This window comes from Ambystoma mexicanum, chromosome 3q (assembly GCF_040938575.1).
Source record: "Ambystoma mexicanum isolate Mex_15411 chromosome 3q, UKY_AmexF1_1, whole genome shotgun sequence".
NCBI classification, from domain to species: domain Eukaryota; kingdom Metazoa; phylum Chordata; class Amphibia; order Caudata; family Ambystomatidae; genus Ambystoma; species Ambystoma mexicanum.
In genome coordinates, this window is record NC_090926.1 from 603,471,256 (window position 1) to 603,496,264 (window position 25,009).

The following is a 25,009-nucleotide window of genomic DNA, read 5'->3' on the forward strand; positions in this document are numbered from 1 at the left end:
TGTTTTATTTGTGTATGTGTAGCCTGCATTTATTGTACTTATACATTTGAAATGAATTGCATGATTGAAAGCTTTTATGGCTGAAAATGTTTAATGGTCATTAGTTTCTGAAATAAACAATATGTTTTGAATTGAATTTAGGTGAGTGAACACATGCTTGAATTTATTGTTAACATATGAGAGCCAATGTATTGACTTATTACAATGGAAATAATACAATATGTAACATTTTTTTTATTTTTCACAGGGTTTTGTCGTAGCCATGTTATACTGTTTTTGTAACGAAGAGGTAAGATACACCCTACCTTTTGACGATGTAACAGTCAAAATAAATTGATTATTAATATGGAAAACATGTTTGATGTAATTCTATACTCAATAGATCAGCTTTCAGCATGTCAGTACATTTTATTTATCACTGGGAAAAACAGTTACAGCATTTGATTTCCATCACTTAGGTGAGCCTATAACTAATGGAGGTTCTGTGCAATGGGGAGAATGGAATGGCATTTGCGGATGAATACATAACTCAGTGATTTTGCTATATGTCTGCCCTTTTCACATTGAGGCCATGCAGGCAGTGGCGGCAGACAGGTCGATGGCCCGTTGGTGCCGTCAGTAGGGATTGTGGACTTCAGAAGATCAGCAGCATAAGCAAAATCATGGTGCCCACAGAGTGCATTCAATTTCATAATAATAATAATACTGCCACTACTACTAATCATCATCATCATTGTCATTATAATCATCATAATCATAAAACGGAGCTTTGCACACGCTAAAGTTGACATCTGGCCTCAGTGATGGCTGTGACAAAGTTCATTGAGGGTAGACGACATCCTTAATGCAGGCTGACCACTCTAATTATCCGGTATAGACAGCAGTAGTCACAGGGCTACTGCACGCATGTGCTGTGTGGTATGCAGTCAGGGGTCTCAACCACTCAAGAGAATAAGTGATGGGCGAGGTGATCTGCACTTTTGTGAATACTGATTTTGGATGAGTTGGAAGGGGCACAACCTACATCCGTTCCTTTCCTTTCCTTCTTCCATGCACCTTGACTCCTCTGTGTCCGTCCTACTGCTGCCTGTCATTCCTAAACCCTGCCCACCAACTCTCCAGTCTCCCTTCCCTGCCACTTTGCATCCACCCCCACCCAACATCATTGTTACCTGGACCACAGCCCTCTATGGCATGGCAACCCTCTGCAGGAGTTTGATCTTTGTGGGCACATACGCTGCTTTCCTGGAATTGTCTAGTTTCTGCATCCTGACTATTCCACCTATTGAGAGGGCCAGTGTCTGGAAAATGCAGTTTTTTTTCCACACCAGTATGGCCATCCCCTGTATTATCCCATCTTTTGCATGGTCTCTTCATGCCATCTCTGCCCCTTTAGGGAATGAAGTGGGCCACAGCGGCGAGAACACTACCCCCCATGTCTTTCTTTCAACTGCTCCGCTATTTATGTGGTTCTGAATATCGCAGCAAATGTTTGGGCAACACGAGATTTCTATGTGCTTTCACCCAATCCCAGCTCTGGATTATTAAATTCCATCGTTATGGGAGAAATTAGAATTCCACATCTCCCTCATTGCTGTCAATTCTGTCACATCGTGCATTCACCCGATACGTGACCCCTCATTCTGCACTGTGCTCTTTCCGTTGCCAGGCCCCTTTGTGTTTTTGTTTTACCCTTGCTCTCTCCCGAATGCTCTCTTTTACTCTTTTACTCATTGTCATGTTCTTTCCATATCCCAGTGCCTGAAGGTTCGCTGTTCACAGACTCAGTGAAATTTCTAGATATTGTTGCGCCCAGGGTGAAACACCACAGTGAGCCCCCCCCCCACCATGTTACTCCTCTACTGCTACCCCCACTCCACTCCCTCTCCAAAATAAAGTAATTATTGCAATTTAAATAGCATTTTATTTGCTTGTTCTTAAAATGAATGAGTAGTCTCCATATACCACAACATTTTAAACAAGAATATCTTATGCGTGTGTTCGGTGTCTAAATGAAGGGCACTCTCTTGGTTGATGCTTTCACAAAAGCGCCTCTTTCTGCTGCTGTAATCTAATATTTCCAACAATTTTGCTCTAAATTGAAACTATAGCAAGTGCTAAGAGCTCTCTACAATTGGTGAGCACAGCGCTCAGAGGCCGTTCAAAGTGCTCTGACAGAAGAATGTTTGACTGGTGAGAAATAAAGGGAAAGAGTTAGGCGGTGGTGAAAAAGAAGGCAGTCCCCAACTATATTAAGTGCGTTTGGGTTATACAGAATGCTTGGAAACATCTTCAAAGCGGTATAAGGGAAAACTAGATGCGTAGGTTGGTCATGAAGGGAAGCAGTCATGATGCCATATGATCTATGTAGCAAAACAAAGAATAACAATTCTTGCCAAATGTTGTAAGTGCATGAGCACTCAGCAGGAAACCATGCTATATGGTGAGAGTAACTAAGTATGGGAAAGCAATATCTGGAAAATGGCATGCGCGCCAAGGCAGGCAATGGCAACAGCTATCAAAAGTGGTGAATTACTTGGCATAAAATATTATAAATCATTGCAATTTACAATTTCCAAAACCGTTATTCGACATACAGTAATCAGATTGTACAATACATCACAAGATGAATACAATGCATTAAAACAATCATACAGTTAAGATGAACCAGTTTAAAAACTTAGATAAAAGTCTGAGATGTACCACTAAAAAGGCTTGTTGCAACAACACTGGGCCTCAATTATCACACACAACTACACACTACCATTCCCAAAAGCAGTTCTAATACCAGGAGTAAACTATTCGCAGCCTGGAGCCCGGTTAGAGTGCTACCTTCCTTCTCCTCAATATCCATGCTCAGTGCAAATAGCGGGCTGCATAGTATGCCCTTAAGAGGTTGAGGAGTTCAGGCTTTGACCCCGAGTTATAATACCTGCCGCCAGCAGAACGGGTCTCAAAAAGAACCGTCTTAGCCGCTGGTAGGGCTTGTAGTATAATAGGACATGTGCGATTGTCTCCTCGGTGGCCCTGCATGATGAGCAACTGGCTGAATCAGGGCCCTTCCATTTGGAAATAAAAGCAGTAGTCGGGAGGGTCCTTAATCTAAGCGTCATATAGAGTGATGGAGCATAGGCTGGCCTAGTCTGGTCCAGATAGACTTTAAAACCCTCTATGTGTCTCTTATTCAGATAGTCCTTGCCCAACTTTAACTTTGCAGCTTTGATGAGGAATAGCTGCATGCCAGGTGAATAGCTCATGTGCAACATGCTGGTTTCGGGAATGGGACAATGACATGTGAAAAGGTTGAAACCCTGGTGGCACCAACTAGGCCCTTCTACATTCTGAGTGCAATGAATAGAGTACCAGCAGTGAGTAATATTAACGCTAATTAATACAGAGCTTAGAAGTGGTCCATCTACATGAAGTTGTGGGAGCATCAGCACATTATAATTACAAGGTGTAAGTACAATGACAGCATGTTGAAATGCCTAATAACTTAGCTGGTTGTTGTTGTCCGATGCCAGAAGTTGGTCATGTGTGTGAATACCTGAAAATGATGTGAGGTCCTTACTGTATGATCAAAATGCATCTTATAGGTTTAATTCTACCATATCCTGGCTAAACCTATGCAATATTGGTAACTTGTGTATGCAACTGTAATTCTCTGCAAATCCTGAATGCAAATGGGCATGTGATCTCAATACTTAAAATAACACACAAGAAAACCTTTTCACTAGACACATGTCCAAATTGTCGGCTTTTGCCATTAATGTTTGCTACAATTATTGCTTTCTACATATGCACATACATTTTTCACAGTAAATAAAGCACACACACACAACCACCAGCGAACTAAGGAAGTAATCCCCATAAGTGCAATCTCCTCAGCCTTCAGTGTTTTCAATTGTCCAACTCCTGATCCATGTTTTAATACATAAAGGGCAGAAACAAATATATTTATCCATACTTATTCATACTGTTTTTGCCTTCCAGTAAAGTGCATAGTTTTCGCAAGGTAACCGCATGTGTTTGTAGTCCTGGGCTTTCGTAAAACAATTCAATAGATTCTGAGAGCTTTAGTCTAATTTCAACTAGACTAAAATTCCAGAAAACAATTATTTTCAAAAGAAACCCTAGTGATTTTCAGATGACAAAGAGTCACTCATTTCATAAAACATCTCACAAACAAGAAAATTTGCATAGTGACCCGCTATAATACACACATGAATGCCAATTTCTTCCTGCCTCACATATTAAGCCTTCCTCTCGCATTTACCTTGGTTTTCCACTCCTGCCCCCACAACCGCCCACGCAGGCATGTTATCTCTGGCGCTTTTGATTAAACAAGCACACAAAAATGCCGCCCTTTCAGTCCTCCATTCTGGCATGCCATTGCAATGCAGACATTATCAAACTGTGTAACCATGATTAGTTTCATTTGGGAGGCAGGAGCCTTCTTAAAAAACTTCTTATACGAGTAATAAGCTATTTGCAGCATCATGGGAGAAGGATGGCTATGGGAAGGGCAGGCATTTGTCCCCTGCCCACTGCCTCTGTGGGTGTAGTGTTCACTGCTCAGCGATGTTAAATGAGGCGGCTCCCTGCTTTACCAGGTGGGAGATTAACAAGATGCCTGCAAGCCTATTGCCCCAAACTGTGCCCCAGGCTGTTACCCGATGTGTCTGTCCCTAGAAAAGGGCCTGCTCCTACTGCCCATAACTTGTCTTTTGTATTCTTTTCCCCCGGTTCACTCTCCCCACCTCATGGTCTCTGCTTCACATGTCGTCTCTACCCCAGGCTTTCTTTTTTTCCATGTGCACTCTTTTCCTTCCACCGGTTCACTTTCACTCATTTGCTCCTTCTCTGTGCTGTTGCTTTGACCCTGACCCCTATTTACCCATCCGTGTCCTCTGTTCCCCCTGCTCGATCCTCCACATTCTTTCACTGTTCCCCAACATACTTGCTTGCTCTCCCACTCCAGGTTCTCTCCATGGTCCGAATCTGTATCACTGAAGCGGTCACTCATCTACTTGTTCTTTATACTCCCTTAGGTGCATTCATTCACCCAGATTTGCAAACTCTTCAACCCTTTGCTGTCTTCTCTCTCCTATAAGCACTTTCCTCCCGTGATGATTAGAGGACCCACTGACCCATCTACAGAGGACAGATGGGAGTTGTGGTTGTACCCTGACACCCTTCATGCCATGGTCTCTTCTACCCATGCTCCCAGTGGCATATTTAGGCTTTCTGCTTCCCTAGGCTCAAAAAAGTGCATGTGTCCCCTCCAAGTTTACTCCAACTCTAACAGACTCTGCACCTTCAACAGATTCTGCCCCTCCAACAAATCTGGTTGTCCAAACTACACCCGTTCACCCCCATTTCACCCCCGATTTTGGCTTCAAAACCTTAAAGGGATGTTTTGCAGGGATTAGAATTGCTTCCTCTCTATTAATTCAAGATTGTCATCTGCTATGTTAAATTATGTGAAAGAGTTTTTTCAGACCTCTGCTGTCCAAGATATAGAGATGGCAGAATTGTCTACAGTTCAGTGCACTAGATGTACTTGTTACCACCAATTGTATACTTTCAGTTAGGTCAGAAAACAATCTTTTGGAGGAAGTGATCAGAACATAAACTGTCTGCCAACAACTGGCCACAAGTTAGAAGGCTGCAACAAGGAATTTTAGTTTATATGCTAATATCTGGTTCCTCTCACACATTGCCTGCTGTCACTCCATGAGAAGCACCAAGACTGGTCTGTAATACTAATGAAACATAAGTACATTTCTACATCTGGTCTTGTCAAGTGGTAATGTTTACATATGAAATATATGCAAGTGGTACAGTCACATCTTATAACAATGTTGAATAAAAAGAACTCAACCCCCTTCTCATGGTTACAGCTCCATTGTTAGCAGGGGGTCAAATGGAAATAAGTCAAGTTATCTGCTGTAGGCAATGTACCTCCAATCCCTTGGGATGGAACGCCATTAAAATATGGCAAAATCACAAGTGAAGTTTGTAAACTCTGCCTGGGCATAGACACCTCAGCGAGACCCTGAACATTCATGTGTGGGAACCAATGGCATTCCTTGTAGCTGCACAATCCAGACACCTTTTATTACAATTAAGTGGTACATACTGTTTACATCATTTCTGTTTGTGCCATTGTCCAAAATATCCAATATTCCAAGAGTAATACTGAACAATGGATCAGACATTCCACCGCAATATTACCTTTGTGGCTGTGGTTTATGCTATGGGTCTGGCCAGCTTGCATTTAAGGTAATTTAAAATGTTTGTAAACTCTAGATTTCATTGGAATGTACAAAACATATGAACATTTTTTGTGGATATAGATATAGATGTCCTGCTATCGTTTGAAGTACTGTTTCAAAGTAAAAGTCCAGCCTTGTATTTAAAATATAATTCATGTAAAGATTACTTATAAACATCACAGTTATGCATAGTATGACATACTTTGCAGTTGATTTGACTGATAGTACTGAGCGTGCAGCGAAATGTCTTTGAAGACACATGATATGATAAACCCAGATGGGATGCCTTGCCATTTGCCTGCTTAGCACGGTTCCGCTTCTGTAAAGATGGCTGAATGGATATCTTTATGGGAATCATTTACAGCTGTGAAACAGTGTGTACCTGTGTACCTTTGCCACACAGTTTTTGTCCTCACCTTCTATGCCTTTGGTTTTGTTTCACAGGTTTATTGATGCACTTGCACATTTAGATTTACTCTTCAATTTACTTCTCTATGATCCATTTCAAACTTGCGCCTTTTAGGCGGCCGCAGTGTTGAGTTTAACTCTTTGAGGCACAAACTGCACTTAAGAGACTTAAGGTTAAAGGCAGGTTTACTAGGTTCGGAGGTTCACATGGACAGCAGGTCGATACGCAGAGGAACAGGTAAGTTACATGTAGGTCATGTTCTTATGTAGGGAGACATCCATCGGTCCCTCAGTCACTCCAGCTCCCAACTGACACTACATGGAACCTCCAGGAGTCTTGCATCTCAACATTCCATATTCAGATTAACCTTCTGACATACGCGCACACAGGTTTAGGAGAGCCAAGTGTAAAATACAACACTCAGACCACTGCAATGTGGGGACGGGGAGGAGAAATTAGTGCTTGCTTCTGAACATCATTTTAGTGCCACCTGTGGGAACTTTATGCTTGACTTAAGTATAGGCATTCATTTAATATTGTAAAATGATACATCATTTTTAACCTTTATTTTTCTGAAGGGAAAATCTTAATTTCTCCAACGGTTTAAACATGCATGTTGTGTATTTGAATATAAAAGAGATTGCTTAACAAATTATATGTTTATTCATTAGAAATAACTCCAAAGATAATGTGAAGTGGCACCAATAAAACCAATGAGGTTTTGGATGTTTTGCATTTTAAAGAGCATATTTGGAAGACAAGAATTACGAAAGAGCTTTATATCTTGTATATCTGTCAGACCTGTCTGTGAGAGTTGCATGACTGAATAACTAAATACCTGAAACACCCTGGGGTTGGTACTCAATTCCCTTTTTGCTTTTTTCTAAAGTCACACTATCAATAACGTTTTTGTAACTATCAAGCATATATACGTTTGGCTGGAAAAAAAACTTTGGCCGTCAGATTGGAATGACTGCTAACAGCAAAACGAAATGGGCTTTATATTTAAAAAATAACAACCAATAAACTGAAAATGAACTGCGATATAATGCCGCTTCTCTGGCAATTAGCTGCCCTAGGCCTGGGCATAGTTGGCCTTGTTGTAGATATGCCTCTGCAAGTTCCCAACACCCCCTGCTGTCTTTACTCCGCACTGCCTTTCTATTGCGATCACACTCTCTCGTGCTAGTGTGTCCTCCACTTCTCCACACTCTCTGCTCTCTTTCCTTGTGTGCACTTGTTGTCTTATGCATTCTTCGCCCTGTTACTTGCTTGCACAAACTCTGTCCACTCTGGTCTGTTCTTCTCTACTGTACACTCTGTTTCACCTCGTTCCCAATTAATCTCCATTACTCCCCTTTCCTTGAGGTTGACCATCACCCATTATTTTTTGTCCTGGCATATGAAGTGAGTAACTACGTTTTTTATGTGGATACCTGGCACATGTTTGACAACCTGACATTTTATGGCAGTGCATGCAATAATACCTGCCATTTGTCTGGCATGATGTGATATCAAAACATAGCATTTAATAGCAGTACCTGGTATATAATGTGATCACATTGCCATTTGGTGGTACCTAGGACAGTATGTTGTGAGAAGCTTGAATTTGATGGGAATCCCTGGCATAATGTGAGTGACTGTTGTAAGCAATTCAATGGAGTGTGCGGCATACAATGTGAGTGCATGTGCTTATGAAGAAATACTGATAACAATATAATTATACAAAATCCAAAGCCTTTCACTTTGCCAATGCTGATTAATGTTGGTTTCTATTGGAAATACTTTTTGAATAGTGACATGAAAAGCAATATCGCTAAACGTGTGCTCAGTGGGGGCAGTGAATGTGTGGGTGAGGAATCTATATACGGCAATACATAAACAGGGTAATTCATAGAATTCAGCGCACAAGTGGCGCATGCGGCTGGCGCACAGTGTACGCGTGCGACTTTCTGCGCCAGCCGCGTGCGCTAAAATCCATTTCCGCGCACAGCGTATTCAGGGATTTTAGCCTCCAAAACCAGCCGTGGTGCAGAGTGGCACAGCAACCCTGCAGCAGCACCAGCTACGCCCCCAACCCCTCCCCGTGCAAATTCTGTACATGGCGCACAGGCCCTGAACCACGAAAACGCCAGTAAAACTCCCTGTGCACCCCTCTGAATACATGTACACCCCGGCGCGGGGAGTTTCCCACGCAATTGTCCCTGTGCGAGCAGGGTACTTGTGTTACTGGGGTGGGCGGGTACTTTCACATGTGATTGGCCCTGTGCGACCGGGGTACGTGTATTACTGGGGTGCGCGGGAACTTTCACACACAATTGGCCCTGTGCGAGCAGGGTATGTGTGTTACTGGGGTGCGCGGGAACTTTCACACGCGATTGGTGTTGTGCAAGTGGGGTATGTGTATTACTGGGGTGCGCAGGAACTTTCACATGTGATTGGCCCTGTGCGAGCAGGGTACGTGTGTTACTGGGGTGCGCAGGAACTTTCACACGCGATTGTCCCTGTGCGAGCGGGGTATGTGTGTTACTGGGGTGCACAGGAACTTTCACACGCGATTGTCCCTGTGCAAGCGGGGTATGTGTGTTACTGGGTGCGCGGGAACTTTCACATGCGATTGGCCCTGTGCAAGGGGGGTACGTGTGTTACTGGGGTGCGCAGGAACTTTCACACGTAATTGTCCCTGTGCGAGCGGGGTACGTGTGTTACTGGGGTGCACGGGTACTTTCACACGTGATTGGCTCTGTGCGAGCGGGGTACGTGTGTTACTGGGGTGCGCAGGAACTTTCACACGCGACTGGCCCTGTGCGAGCGGGGTACGTGTGTTACTGGGGTGCGTGGGAACTTTCACATGCGATTGTCCCTGTGCGAGCAGGGTACGTGTGTTACTGGGGTGCGCAGGAACTTTCACATGCGAATTTGCTGTCAGAGCGGGTTACGTGTATCCAGTGTGGTGCGCCGGGAGTTCTACACATGAATTGGCAGTGTCCCCTCTACCCCCTCCACGGCCCCTGCAGTCAGCCCACACCACAGGGGACTACCCTGCACCCCTGGACATGTTTCGCAGGCAGCCCGTCCACCATGGCCATGCCCCCCAGCCAGGCCATGTGTCACGTTGCACTAGTGATCACCAACTCATGTCCCCCAGCACCCCCACCCCCCAGCAGTGAGGGGCACCTGCCAGCAGGCCCCCACTCATGTCCCACTCATGTCCCCCAGCACCGCCACCCCCAGCAGTGAGGGGCATCTTCCAGCAGGCCCCTACTCATGTCCCCCAGCACGCCCACACCCCAGCAGTGAGGGTGACCTGCCAGCAGGCCCCCACTCATGTACCCCAGCACCCCAACCCCCAGCAGTGAGCGGCACCTGCCAGCAGGCCCCCACTCATGTCCCCCAGCACCCCCACACCCCAGCAGTGAGGGTCACCTGCCAGCAGGCCCCCACTCATGTCCCCCAGCACCCCCACCCCCCAGCAGTGAGGGGCACCTGCCAACAGGCCCCCACTCATGTCCCACTCATGTCCCCCAGCACCCCCATCCCCAGCAGTGAGCGGCACCTGCCAGCAGGCCCCCACTCATGTCCCCCAGCACCCCCACCCCCCAGCAGTGAGGGTCACCTGCCAGCAGGCCCCCACTCATGTCCCCCAGCACCCCCACCCCCCAGCAGTGAGGGGCACCTGCCAGCATGCCCCCACTCATGTCCCACTCATGTCCCCCAGCACCCCCACCCCCAGCAGTGAGGAGCACCTGCCAGCAGGCCCCCACTCATGTCCCCCCCCCTACATGAAATAAAGATGAACAATCATGGCCCACTTCTACACCAAAATACCACAGCACGCCACCCCATTACTGAGATGCAATGATTTCCCAATCAAACCCACACTGACATGCCCATCTCAAGACACAAACCAAAAGTGAACTATGTACATCAACACATGTCCGTCACACACACACACTCGTTGGCATTGATTATGTAAACCCACATTTTCACATGAATTAACCCAATGAGCAAATCCCACACATGGAACTAAAATATGAAAATGTATTATGTACAAGAATAAATCAATAAAATGAAAGCATAACAAAATAGAAAACATGAAATGAAAAGCATGTGCAAAAGAAGAGTAAATGAAAAGTATAACCAATACAAAGAAATCCAAAAGAAAAATAGTCCAAACTCTCCCTCCACCAACGCAAATCCAAAGGAAACGTAAAAAAAAATCCATTGATCTATGGTGAAATCAAAAGAAAAAGTTCAAAATAATCCATTGTCTAACTATGTACAATCCATTGTCCAAAAGAAAAATCCATTAATCCATGTACAAAATCAAAATCAATCCAACTTCCAACTATGTACAATCAAATTTCCAAGGGTCCATGAGCCCAACGAAACAAATGAAACCTATCTTATAACCTACCTAACAAAAAAACTATTTACAAAAGTGTGGGGCATAGTCCAAAAGCCCAGAAATAAAGAAAAAAAAGGAAACCTAACACTATAAACTATTGACAATGGCAACGGGCAAGTCCTGCGGCTCACTCAGTGATGTTTTTGGCCAGGGCATCATCGAACTCCATGTCTATTTGCTGGAGGCAGGCCTCTGTCCTGGCCACGTGGTCTTGCAGGGAGGCACTCAAGGCCTGTTCCAACTCCCTGCAAGTCGCCTCGAGGCACTCTGGCCGCCTCAACGCCCGACACACGGAGAACTCCGCCCTGACCATGGTGAGCCGCGCCTCTTCCGCCCGCTGCCGCTCCACACCTATAGGCTAGCCCAACCACAGCCACACGGAAAACACATCCATTCCAGGGTTCTCCTGCCCTCTGGCCGATGCCTGTCCCCTGATGTCGATGGCCCAGAGCCATCAATGCTCCCACCACGAGCCTGCTCCTGCTGCTGCTGCTGCTGCTGTACATGTGCCCTGTCCAATGATGCCTGCACATCCTCCATCAGCTGGTCTCCAGTTGTGGTGTCCACCCCTGCTGGACCGCTGACTCCCGACTGTGGCAGGGATGGGATCTCCACCAAGCTGGCTGTCTTGGTCAGGCCAGGTCCACAGGGGGCCCTGGTGGAAACTGGGCAGGAAGACGACAGGGAGAACGACTGGCGAATAGTCTCCACAGAGGAGGAGAAGTCTGCCAGAGTGCGCGTCACATGTAGGAACCCACCAACCAGGGCCCCTCCCAACAGTGCCACGTCGCGACACTGCTGTTCATGATGGCGTGCGTTCTCCGCCCAGGAAGAACGCACGTCATCACGAATGTCACACGTGCGCAACACGACACCAATCAGGACGGAGCCATACGTTCATTCGACCCCTCGTCCGCAGGTAGTGGAGAGGCAGATGACATGGCACTCTCCCCTCCCTACGGACGGGCCTCGGACGCGGCATCCCTGCTGGTGCATGGTGGTGCAGTCACAGGGTCAAGGACAAGGACATGCACAGGCACCTCCGTGGTGACCTGTGCTGCCTCCTGACACTGGACTGCACCACTTGCACCAGTGGTACTACCCCCACCAGGCCCCATGTGCGGCTCAGTAGCAGGCTCCTCCTCCTCTGTGTAGACCACCAACCTGGATGTCTCCGTACCGTCTTCCGCCAATGCAAGCCCCTGTGGGGGCTCACCCGCCCCTTCCGGCACAGCCGTAGTGGCAGACGCGGCACCAGCCCCCTCGGGCCCGGATGATGGCAAGTCCTGGGAGGGTGGCTGGGCCTTGCGTTGCCGCCCAGTGGAGGCATCCCTGCCGCTTGGCTCCACAGTGCCGTCTCCGCCCTCTTCTTCACTTGACGCTGCATAGAGGGAGACATAGAACACAAGCATCAGGGTACAGTACAATATTCGCCTAGACAGGAAGCAATAACACATGAGTGGCAGTGTCTAACGTCACTTCCATCCTGTCCCTCCACAACACATGGGTGAATGCACGCAACACACATGCATAAACAGGCACAGCGCCTGCAATCAACATCAGCATCTATGTACAAGGGCCTCTATTAATCCAAATGTTGCCTTCAAACTCACATGCATCATGGCTCACACTGATCCCATGTACACACATCACCGGAGGGTCATGCATCATGCCTTGTACACCACAGAGACATTGGATAGACACAGTGCATACAACGGTGACCGCACTGCATGAGTGAATGTACACATCATCACGGACAAGTGTCATGAATCCATGGCGTATCAAAGTCACAGACACACTTCTCAGACACACATACATGTGCACCATACATGTACATGACAGCAGCACCCATCCCTCACACCCCCACCATGTGCAAGAACAAACACTGGCATGCTTTCATGTGTGCATTTTCCATACAGCTCCCCATGTTGCTTTGGAACACATGCACCAACCATGTGGTTCGCACATTACTGGTCTCACATGCATGAACATGATGTCCCTGCACACACACATCCATACATGGCCCATGTCACACATACAGGCATGTATCAGACTACCAGCACACTGCAACATGCCCTGTCTCACACAACAATGCTTGGCCACTTACCGCTCAACTCCAGATGGGTCTTCCTCCGAAGGACCTGGGCGTGGAGCGCTGGGCATATGTGTTCCAGAACCCTCATCTGGATGTCACTCATGCTGACCTGGCCTCCCTCCACGAGGCGCCGGGCCTTGTGGAGGGTCCTGGACCTGAAGTCCTCCCAGCGCTTCTTGACGTGCTTGATGTTGCAGGTTGCCACCCCCTCTGCGTTGATGGCAACCACTACATCGTCCCAGATCCTCTCCCGTCCTTCCTTGTTGGTGCGTGATGTTCCGAAGAGGGCATCATACTGCCCCAGGACATGCTCCACCAGGACACCAACTTCCATCACACTGAAGCAGGTGGCCCTCTGCCTCTCTGGCTGGGGTTCGCCAGTGGTCTCAGATGGTGTTTGCCCCGACATGGCGACCCCCAAGGCAGGCGTGGGTGGGCAACTGGGTCCTGGGGCTGGGCTGTGGAGTGATGGTATCCCAGTTGGGAGTCTTCTGTTCCAGCAGGGGTGGACACAGCAACTGGAACCCTGGCTGATGTGCAGGCACCAAATACCAGGGTACATGGGCAGCAGGCAGGCAGGCAGCAGCAGATGGCAGGTGGGAGCGTGCTCGGGGATCTGGGGGCAGTAATTCAGCCTTCTGGGCAGGAGCGTGGTCTTCCGTGTGTTGTTGCGTGGCCAGCTTGATACGGAGTGATTTGGCACGTGAAAATCTTGCACGTCAGCGTGTAATTCGAGGAAAGGCCCTTCGCGCGTAAGCGTGTCAGCACACGTACGCGGTTTCATTGGACCAAAGGCCCTTAGCGCGTAAGCGCTTCTGTGACGTGACTCGCGTAGGCGTTTCCCTCGTGACGTGGGCATAGTGGTTCAGCGCGCGTGAAAAACTGCACATCCGCCTGTGAATGCGTGTAATCCGAGGAAAGAGCATAAGCGCGAAAGTGACGTGACGCGCGCGGGCGGTTCCATCAACTCGGGTGCATGTTCATCGTACACGTCCAAAAACTGCATGTCTGAGTGTCAGCTTGTGCAATTGCAGGAAAGGGCCTTAGCGCGTACACGCATAAGTGATGCTGTACGTGTGGGCTGCTTTAAAAGGTACGTGTAGGACCCCATTTCCTTGTATGTGCTTTTCGTGGAGAGCGAGTGGGTGAATTCTGTACTTCTTGTCGGTTCACACGAGATTACTTCACAGCGTTTCAAGTTCGCACTCCCTGTTACCTCTGACAGTGTTCACTTCTTTTTTTGTCCTGTCTCCTCTGACAGTGTACAATTCTTCTTTTGGCGGGGGTGTTGCCAACGCGCACACGCGTGTTTTTTTCACGTAGGTTTTCCAGGCAGAAGGTGAGTCGCGCACGCATTTACCAACTGTGCTTGCCCCGTGTGTCGCGTACCCCTTCAGAGGTCATTGTAGGCTGCGTGTAACACGTGTACGGTTATTTTTGTGTTTCTGGGTGCCACAGCGTAGTGCAGGTTCATTTTTCCACGCACTTGGTCTACGAGGGGTTGCGTGCACGTTACTTTTTGTTTTTGGGGTGCCTGTGCGTTGCGTGACCCGTCATCCTCCCCAGGGTTCACAGACAGCCTTGCTAGAGCACTAGGGTACGAATTCCATCTAGTACCCTACCCCTTTTTGCACATAGCCCCTACCCCCAATTGCACAGGACAATTGTTTACTGCAACTCCCATATGCACAACAACATCAGTGCCATGGTTGGGAGGCGACCAAGCGGTAAGGGAGGCAAAGGTGGCCGACCTCCAAAAGGTGGGCGTGGTGGGCGCGGTAGGGGACGTGGTCAGGATTTGCAGGGTGCCCCTAGACCCCCATGTGTGGAGGACCAATTAGGGACACCCATGTCCCCCCCCCATGGTTGAGGGTAACGTGGCTGACACCATCCCAGCTCAGCCCTTGTTGGACCAGCTCATTGTGGCACCTGGCCCGTTACAGGATGACTCCCAGGCTGACATCCAGGTCAGCAAGTCTAAGCCACGTGTGCCGGTGCAAGTTGGTGTCACCAGACCACGTGGATCTGGGGCAGCGATGTCATCTGCTGCCCCAAGTAGGCAGGGTGGGGAGGCTGCAGAGGCAGCTGCAGCTCTATCCACCCCAGCTCTGAGACTCCCAGCCGGGACAGTGTCGGTCCTGGTCCATCAAACTGACGTTGCCCCTGCCAACATCACACTTCAGCCAATGCCTGCACCAAGACCTATGGTCATTTGCCTTCGCACACTCCCAGTACCCAGTCCACCAGCGCTTCTGCCCCTACTGACCAGAGTGGCGCAAGCCACTCAGGCTCTGCTCCACCTTTGAAAAAGAGGAAGACGGGTGCTCTGGCACGACGGCTACAAAGTCTGGCACGTCAAGGAATCCTAGCTTTAATGACCCCGAACTTGATGCACTTGTGACCTATGTGTCGGCACATAGCTGCGAAATGGTGGTGACTGCAGGGTGCAAGACCACACCTGGTCAACGTAGGGCACACTGGCAGACCATCGCGGACCGCATAAGCGCCCTTGGATTTGTGAGGCGCACAGCTGATGATAGCTACAAGCGGTGGAATGACCTGAAACGCAGAGCAAAAAACAAGCTGGCCTCAAATCATGCCGCTACTCTGGTGACTGGCGGTGGGTCTCCACCAGAGGACAACAAACTCACTGAACATGAGTCTGTTGCTGGGACCTTCGTCACAGAGGAACAGAGCCAAGGCGTGGGAGAGCCTCCTGATTACAAGGCATTGTCCGGTGAGTGCCCATGCATGTGTGTGTAATCCATGTGTATGTTGTTTGGGTGACAGGTTCTGATTGAGTGCCAGGTGAGGGTGTGTACTCCTGAGTGTTATGGGTCACCCATGTTCTTCCTCCAATACATTCATATGCCTTTGATTTGGGTATGACAGTATCCCTTCTGCCCACAGTAGCCAATTAGCCCCACATTAATGCTGTTGCACTTGAACTATCATCTTGCAACAACATTATTCGGATTTTTTCTGTGTTCATTCAGGCTGATTGTTTAGATTATCCCATTTTTCATATGCTTTTTTTCATCCCTAATGCCACATATGTGACATGCTTCTGGCATTGTTTGCACCCCACATTGTGCCACTTTAGTAACCTGGTTATGTGAACCATTCAGGGCGAGGGGGTAATGGCCTGTTGACATTTATTTTTAGGGCCTGTTTGCATGTGGAACATGATAGTTGTTTCTTGTCATGTTGAAGTGACCAACCATTCATGTGTACATCTGCCTACAATCACTGTCTAATTGTACACTGGATGTGTTGCAGTGTGCGGCACATGCATATTTTGCAACACTATTCTGCATTAATCTTCTCATCATGTCCATGTGACATGGATGTGTGACAGTGCTCATTCACTGACATATTGCTGTAGTTGTCTAATTTACCATGGCTATGCTACATGACATCTGTGTGCTGGCATGTGTCATGTATGTGTATTGGACATGCCACTCACAGGCTGATGTGTGATGCCAGTACTACACGACATGTTGCGAATGTGTTGCTTTTCCATCTTGGTGTCCTCATTGTCTGCCTTCAGAATCATTGACAGTTCATGCATGCCAGGGTTATAGTCATGTGGGACATGTGTTAACCATGTACAGGATCTCTGTCTTGTCAGGCCTATGTTTGCGCTATGGTGCTCATGCCTGTTTCCATTTCTTGTGTTTCATGTTTTTGCAGGTGACAACGCACTTGATGCTGGTGAGGTTCAGGAGATGATGCAGACCCAGGAGGATTCTCAGCCACGACCAAGCACCAGTGGGGGACGTAGTGTGGTGGTGGGTAAAAACACTTTGGTACTGCAGACCATACTGTCGAGGGGTGCCTCTGGGTGCAGCTCCCCAGACCTCTATTCATGTGCTGAGTCGGATGATGAGACTTATGTGCTGTCGCAGGTCAGTGCTTTTGGCAGGGATTCTGTTCTGTCCAATCCACCTGGACCAGAGGTAGAACCCTCTATGTAGATTTCAGTGTTGGTAGGTCCGCCTTTGGCGGTTACGGATGCACGGTCAAACTCCACAGCATCTGATCCTGTTTCTGGGCCAGCAGATCAGAGGGGGAATGCGGTCCTGCAGCCTCAGGCAGTGCCAGCACAGCAAAGTGCAGATCACCTTGCCCCAAACAGGTGTGGTGCCCGCCGACGCGGTGGCTGTGCGCCACCAGGCAATACTGTATGGGAAAACTCCATGTAAGGTATGGCAACCCAACAGGCAGCATCAGTAGAAATGATGACTCAGGCAATGAAGAGGGTGGCCACTTCCATTATCCCCCTGAAAGGCAGATGAAGCAACAACAGCAGGCAACAGAAACCACTTGCCAATCACACAGGGAAGACATGTTGGCGTCCAACAGGGACCGACAGGCGGCACTGGAGATTCTGCGCGAATCCATATCAATAGAGTCACAGGGTCACAGGGAAGCCCTGAGGGTGGAACTCCATAACCTCAGGCAGAGTGTGCTTGAACTTGAGGCTTCCCGAAATGTTAGGGCAGAACAGCAGCTAGAGCAGCTCACACGTTCGCTCTCAGCTGAGCTGCAGGCAACACGTGAGGAGATCCGGGCATCCCACGAGGCCATGCGTGCAGAAGTGCAGGCAATCCATGACATGCTGCATGGGGATATCTGCACTTTAATCCTCCAGAATCAGACCTTCCAGACCCGCATGCTTGCTGCCATGGAGGACCATACCAGGGCTTTGCGTGGGCTGCCTCCCATAGTGCCACCACCTCCTGATGCAGCAGCAGAGGGTGAAGAGAGTGACAGCAGTTCTCCCACAATGGCATAGCTGTGCAGGCCATGAGCCCATGGAGGTATTTTTTTTTCCGCAACATCCGCGCAGGTGGGTGTTGGTGTGCAGCCTATCCTCGAACCTCCTAGGTTGCCTCCCCCCTCCCATGGCCCCCACATGGCCATTTTTGATTTTTTTAAAAAAAAATTAGTGTTTTGCCTTGTGTGGCTCCCGTGGGCATCCACTGTATTCCGGCTGGGCACATGCAGGCTTGTCCTGAGTTTGGGTTAGATGCTTGGGTTCGTGACACACACACCCCTCCTGCTTCCCGTTTCCATGGGCTTGCAAAGGGTGTGACCAAGTGACAGTGACTTACACAGTTACATTGGGCTCCCATGAGCTGTGTGGGCAGTCTGTAGTCAATACTGTGTATATGTCCCTAGTGGGTATTGTTGTCGTATTGTACACTGCATGGTGTATTGATATGTGCTTGTGCATCCATGTCTTACTCCTAATTTGCAGGTTCCTTTGCCATGTCTTCACAAGGCCGTCTCCTCTGCAGATGGAGTTCATGTTGTATGCAGTACACTGACACATTTGCGTGGCAGCAACACTCTACAGTTGGAAGGGGTCGACGTGCTGGCTTATTCAGGTTGTAAGACTACCACTACTTTGACTTAGTACTGTCAGGTTTTTGCAATGTTTCATGGTGTGTTGCTGTATTGTGTTGGTGGTAAGTATTTCTTCATGTGTGTTGTTTGTTATTGATTACTGGGAGCATATTGTATGTGGGCAGTTTCCATTTGGGACAGTGCACTTTTGTGACACTTGTGTCAGGTCTTTTGCATTGGTTTGTTTGCTTTCACATTGCATGACATGCCATGGTGTGTTGGGTGGCGGAGCTGGGGAGGGGTTGGGTGACATGGCGCTATTTTCATGTTGTATTTTGCAAGTGGGTAGTCATTCATGCAGCATAAATGTGTGTTTTTTTGTGACACAACATTGGTTGTCTTTCGGCAGGTAGGGATGTACACAATGTAACAATTCCAGGTGACCAATCTCAGGCTGGTATGGTTGTGACAGTTGACTGTCCCTTATGTCATAATATCATGGATTGTCAGCTGGTATGTGCCAGGGCTGTGTGCACTCCACAGGGGTGTGATTTTAGGTGAAATAATTAGCCACCATCTGCGTACGGGCTGCCTCACCACGTGCCCTTTCCCCTCCCATGCGCAGTGACCGTGCTTGTGTTTGGGGATGTGGGGGTACAAGGACGTTGTGCAGGACACATGTTGCAACTATGATCCTGCACAGTACTGGGGGCGCGTATAGCAGCTGCCCTCCAGAGCGTTCAAAGAGAGCAAAAGCGTGATTTGAGCCCTCCGAATGTGCGCTTCACTATGCCCCGGGTTGCAATATGGGCTGTGTTGTATCTTACCTCGGGTGGTGTGGTGGGGTTCCGAATTGGCGTCATCATGTGGGTGCTCAGTGGGTAGGCACTGTCCCCTGGAGAGGTGATGATGGGTATCATTAGTGGGGTTGTGACATTACTCAGTATCTGACATGCATGCATGTGCAGGAGCATTTATACTCACCAAGCAGCCATGTATTGCCATGCCGCCCAGCTTCTAGGTCCCGGTTTAGGGTTGACATGCTGTAAATGAATCTGTCCTGGGTGGACCCTGGATAGTTGGAATATACTCAGGTGATGATTCCCTTGGCATCACATACTACCTGCACGTTGATGGAATGCCAGTGCTTGCGGTTTCTGTAGATGTGCTCAGTTGCCCTGGGAGGATGTAGAGCCACATAGGTGCAGTCAATGGAACCTAGCACTTTGGGGAAGTGTGCGACCCCGTAAAAATCCTGGACGACAGCCTGCCTTTCTGCAGGTGTTCTGGGCAGGTATATGTGCCTGCAAACTGATGGGCGTGCAGTCATGATGGCCAACACCTGGTGCAGGCAGCGTGACTGCGTGGGCTGTGAGACCCCCCCCCCCCCGCTATGGCAGTAGTCCGCTGAAATGAACCAGTGGCCAAGAAGTGCAGTACATTGAGCACCTTTTCCTGGCTGCGATTCGCACGCTTGCATTTTCAGTGCACATTAATTCCATGAATCAGCCTCAAAATCAACAACCACCAGGTACAAATCTACCCTTTTGAAGTTCACTAATTCAACTTAAAGACAATTCTATTTTTTAGCAGAGCACTTTGTATTGCTGTCCTAATGTGTTCTTAGGTTGCTACCATCTTACCAATGTCGTAGTTTCAAAGTGCTGACCCTTGTTGGTGACACATTGTGCGGAAGCCAGGCCTTAGTCTGCTGGGAAGGAGAGTAAGATCAAGAGTGAATTATTAGAGGGGGGAAGAGGACACGGATGATTCAAACGCAATACGTTGTGTTCATGTGGGTGTGTGTTAGTCCACTACATACACTCTAGCTTCTAGTGAGGTAAAGACGAGTATGTGTTGGGTTAATATCTGCATTGTGATTCCAAGGCCGTTTTGGAAAAATGATAAATTAGAGTTTGAGGAGTGTTGCGTGAGCGAGGGGCTCCAGTGCGTGCTCAGACAAGCCTTATAATTAATAATGCTAGCGCTATGATCTCTTTTCTTGGATCCAAGAATGAGACTGGCAAAAATTCTGCAATCCGCGGTTAGTAAAGGAGAGGGTCTTGGTGTTTATTATATGGTGAATTTGAACAGAACAAGCCAATCATTTTCCACTGAACCATGCACAGAGGCCCTGCCTATCTCTCTAAGAAAAGGCAGAAGTCGTCTATGTAGGTAAGGGTGAAAAATGGCCTTTCACAGCGTGTGCTAGGCATAGGTGACATGACTTATCGGCGTCCATAAAGACTCACATTTCACAACCTTGAATATAAAAGATTCCCCATTTCCAATTTCTAAAGCGTCATAAAGACGAGGTGACTTTGACTGTTTCTGACTAAAGACAAAGCTCTGCTTTGATGTAATTCGACCTACGTTAACTTCGACACGTCCTCCTTTTAATAGCAGTCAGAATACGACGTGCCTATAAAAGTGTGTCCTGTCTATCCCATCTGCAGGGGGACAACAAAAGGATGAAAACCCTGCATGACCCTAATAAGGTAGACACGGCAGGACATAAGCAAACAGCCCATCCAGCTTCAAATGCATTGTAGGGTTGCCTCATACCCTTACATGCAACTACACAAAGAGGCAAGCTAGGAAATGTTATGTGACCTGCTACTTAAAGTATTAAACACAGCAAAACTCTTGTTTTTAATGCACTTCCCAAACGTCTTGCAGATGTATACACTTTTTTTGAGAATCCCCTAGGCTCTGATCTCCCATTGCCTATCCCCCCCATCCAATTTCAACCTCACTGATTCTGGTAAATCCACATGGACCGCCTCTGAATCGATTTCAGAAGGGTGGCATACAAATGATCAGCAGACTGTAAAATGCCGCTGACCACAAAGAGAAAAACACTGATGAACAGGAAATCAGCAATTCCAGATGAATACCGTGTGTAACATTACCACCAGGCATACATTCATTAGCACCCGTGTAAACTGTATCACTACTGTAATTTTCTAATTTAGAACCACATATTGTCCACCAAAGCTAAGCTGGCACATACAGTATGGAAAACGTGTTAAGCCTGGAAAGAACAGCTGAAGATAATGATGGGAAAAATGGTTTGCGCTGCAGAGGAGAGATGAAATGACTATTGCTCACATGATTACTAAACAGGCAGTAAACCCAATCATAAAGGTGTTACAGGCACAGCCTGAAAGGTATACCTCCTTCTCGTCTTTTGGTAGTGCAGGCTGACAGAAGACTATATCTTCAACTCCAAAATAAAAGAGTGTCCAATCAAGGTTCTATAAAAATATTGACTTTTAATTATTTATTTTATTTTGACACTTATATAGCACACAAAATCAAGAGGTATCTAGGTGCTGTTAACTTAAAAATATGGTTACAGTAAGTGCTTTAGGTTACAGAAAAGGAAACGTATGAGGTGAATTACAACGTGGAACGTGCAAAAGGTAATACATCATACGCCAAGTGCAAGAGAGAAGTACATGGTGATCACATCCATTGGACCTGCCCCATGTAGCACGACGGCTGCAGCACACAGATGAGAAAGTCCAGCAACGGGCATCTACATGGTGCCTACCCCATGTTGCAGGGCAGCAGCAGCACACAATTAAACAATAACATTGTGAACAACTAAATATGAACCTAAGGAAAAACCCACCCGTGTCAGGAAATACAGAACATTAAAGCTGTTGTAGAATTGCACAGATGAGCTGGCATGTTCAGGCACTCAGTTGACACAATGTCAATGTTCAAGATAATATATTTCAATAAAAATGCACTATGGTCCAATGAGTGTCCCAGGGTTACAGGGCCTCTACACAGTACCGTATTGATCTGTAAATGGGGCTCAGAATCATTGAGCAGGGCATTTCAGCATCAAGCAGTAGTCTGGGTGCTTTTGGCACCAGGTAAGAGTGGGGCCATTGAGCAAAAACAGCAAATCAATATGATGTGGTTTGCTTAGGTGGCAGCATTGGCTTGTAGGTCGAAGACAGTGGGAATGGCTACCAATGTCGGGCAGGTAGTGCTGAAAGACTCTTTAATCTCAGAGGCAGTGAAGCAGAGACTTGGCTGGCTCAACACAGTGTCAGGGCATGGCGGCATCCATGGGCATAATTTTATGGGGGGGTGGTGTTTATCCCCCAATTGTCATAGCACACCATTGTGTCCCTCTAATTTGTCAGGGTCCCTTTTCTGTATATGCCATGTCCTCCCGAACACTTTCAGCAAAGTTACTCCTATGGCAACATCCTCAGCTTGGAGCCCAAGCTGGTGACCAGGCAACGGTGTCCGGTTGGGGACGCAGCAAGGCTTAGTAATCTCAGCTGGGGAGACAATGGAAAAGTGTTGAGGTCAAGGATGACTCCTTTGGTTCCTTTGCAACAGTTTAGACGGCCTTGAAGGTGCCCACACTGGCTTGGAGGCAGTTTAGTGACCAGGGGTTACTTCATTGGTTCTTCAGTTTCTGGGAGTCCAAATTCAGGCGCTCCAAGACAAAGTGAGTGCTGCTGTTGCACTCTCATTCTTGAGAGCTGGACTGGCAACCACAAGGGTTCCTTCACAACCCATGACAGGGTCCTGTATCCAGTGCAGCCACAGTGAGGCCTTAGTCCAACAGCAGTCACGCCCACCTTTTCCAAGTGATGGTTAGGGAACAGAGATTTCCTCTGCCTTGGATGCCTTCTGTCATCACCTCCCTGTTAGAGGGCAATGGAATGGACTGCACTCCCAACAGAGGTCTAAAGCTGCATTCTTCCCGCTCGTCTTATAGTATAGAAATGAATCAAAGAATGAGGGGGTGCTCCTCTCCATTTAAAGGTAAAAGGCAACACAGGATTTGTCCAAGCAATCATTCCTCTTGGGTCTTATCCCTGTTGACGTAACAATAACCCTTTTTCATTATGACATCACATCTATGGGGCCTTGCTTAGAGTGGCCTGGAAAAAGAAAGAAAGGGTGAATTGTAAAATGGGAGCTTAATCATTATTTCATATCAGAATGTTATCCTTAAAGAAATGTATTCCATCGATCACGTATGGTTTGGAAATGTTCACAAACAAAATGGAACGAGATCTTGCAAATATTGAGACACATGTTTGGCCTATGTGTTTGGGAGTCCCAAGCAATTGCCCTTTGGCATTAATAAGAATTGAGCTTGGACTGGAGGTCTTAAGGTCCATGATTAAAGTGAGATGTATTTTAAACTATCTGAAGATTCAAAATACTGATCAAGAAAATATAAGCCTGCTTCTTCAAAAGGATATGAATACAGTTTGGAATCCTGAACTTGCCAATGTTGTCCTGAATAATGAACTCTTTCTCTGCAAAATGGGTTTTGGATATAAAAAGGAGGATGCATTGTATAATAATTTGAGACAGTTGAAATACAAATACAAAGCAAAAATATGTGCCTTGTGCAATAAGGTAATACAACTACAGGCAAAAGAATAACTACAAGAATATTACAACTTTATACCCACATTTGGTACCTTATATAAATGTATTAAGTGCTTTCCAAATAGGGACTCCGGATATCTGCATTTATAACTTAGAGTGAATATTTTGGGAACCCTTGAAATAACAGGTCCCCGTTTTAATTGACATCATAATTGTGATTACTGTAGGATGTGTTATAACTCAAAAATTAAAGAAACATTAAAACATTTGTATTTAGGTGGTCCTGCAATTACAAGTGTCAGGCTATATTTGTTAGCAAATGTGTGCATAACCTGTCAAGTTTACTAAAGCAGGCATTCTGTAAACAGTGCATTGAGAGAAAGGAACTAAGACTGATATTAGCTATATGTAATTATTGGCTTACAATCGTGCTGTTTTTAGACTCTTGGAATATTAGAAAAGCCTGGACTTGTAGCAGTGCAGCTCTTCATTTTAGCTTTTGGTGAACAACACCCATGTGACACATATATGGCACCCATGGGTGGGGTACACCCGTGTGTCTATTTTATGTTTTTCTGGGCACCTGGGTGTTGCCCACAGAGCAGGCTATTGGCTGGTGGCAGCTACATGCTGACTTTGCAGTGGCTCTGAGTGTCCACCATTTTTGGGATACCCCGGCCCTGCCATAAGTATCAATGGATTCCTACACAAAGGCAAGATGGCCTCTGTAGCCTCTTAGTTTCTATTGCCTTTTACCTTGTTTCCCAAAGTCTTGAGAAACCCTGTTTCTGTTCCCTTCCACCTCAATGGCTGTTGGGTGGAGATACCATATGTGTCTCTGGGGCTGCATCCTGTAAACTGACTGGAGCCTTCCTAGGTGTTTTGTGTTGTGGGTATACCCTAGGAGTAGGACCTTTGTGAATGGAGTTGGGAGTCAACTCACATTCTCTGTTGTGGTTGGTGCCTGGTTTCTGTATGTGTGACACAATGAATGAGACAGCCCTGACTGAAACTGACATGAAAGCAGTGTAGTGTGCTGAAAGGCTGGGTACTTACACCAATCCAGATTCTTTGTTATGGGTGTCTGGATG

At 47.3% G+C, this 25,009-nt stretch overlaps 1 protein-coding gene across 1 annotated transcript in view; it reads left to right on the forward strand.

Moving 5' to 3' along the window:
• The window catches only part of GLP2R (glucagon like peptide 2 receptor), a 1,432,227-nt gene that overhangs the window by 1,282,520 nt on the left and 124,698 nt on the right, over positions 1–25,009 (forward strand). The window contains exon 12 of the mRNA XM_069654470.1: positions 248–289. Coding sequence (XP_069510571.1) covers positions 248–289 — 42 coding nt within the window. The remainder of the gene's footprint in view (positions 1–247; positions 290–25,009) is intronic.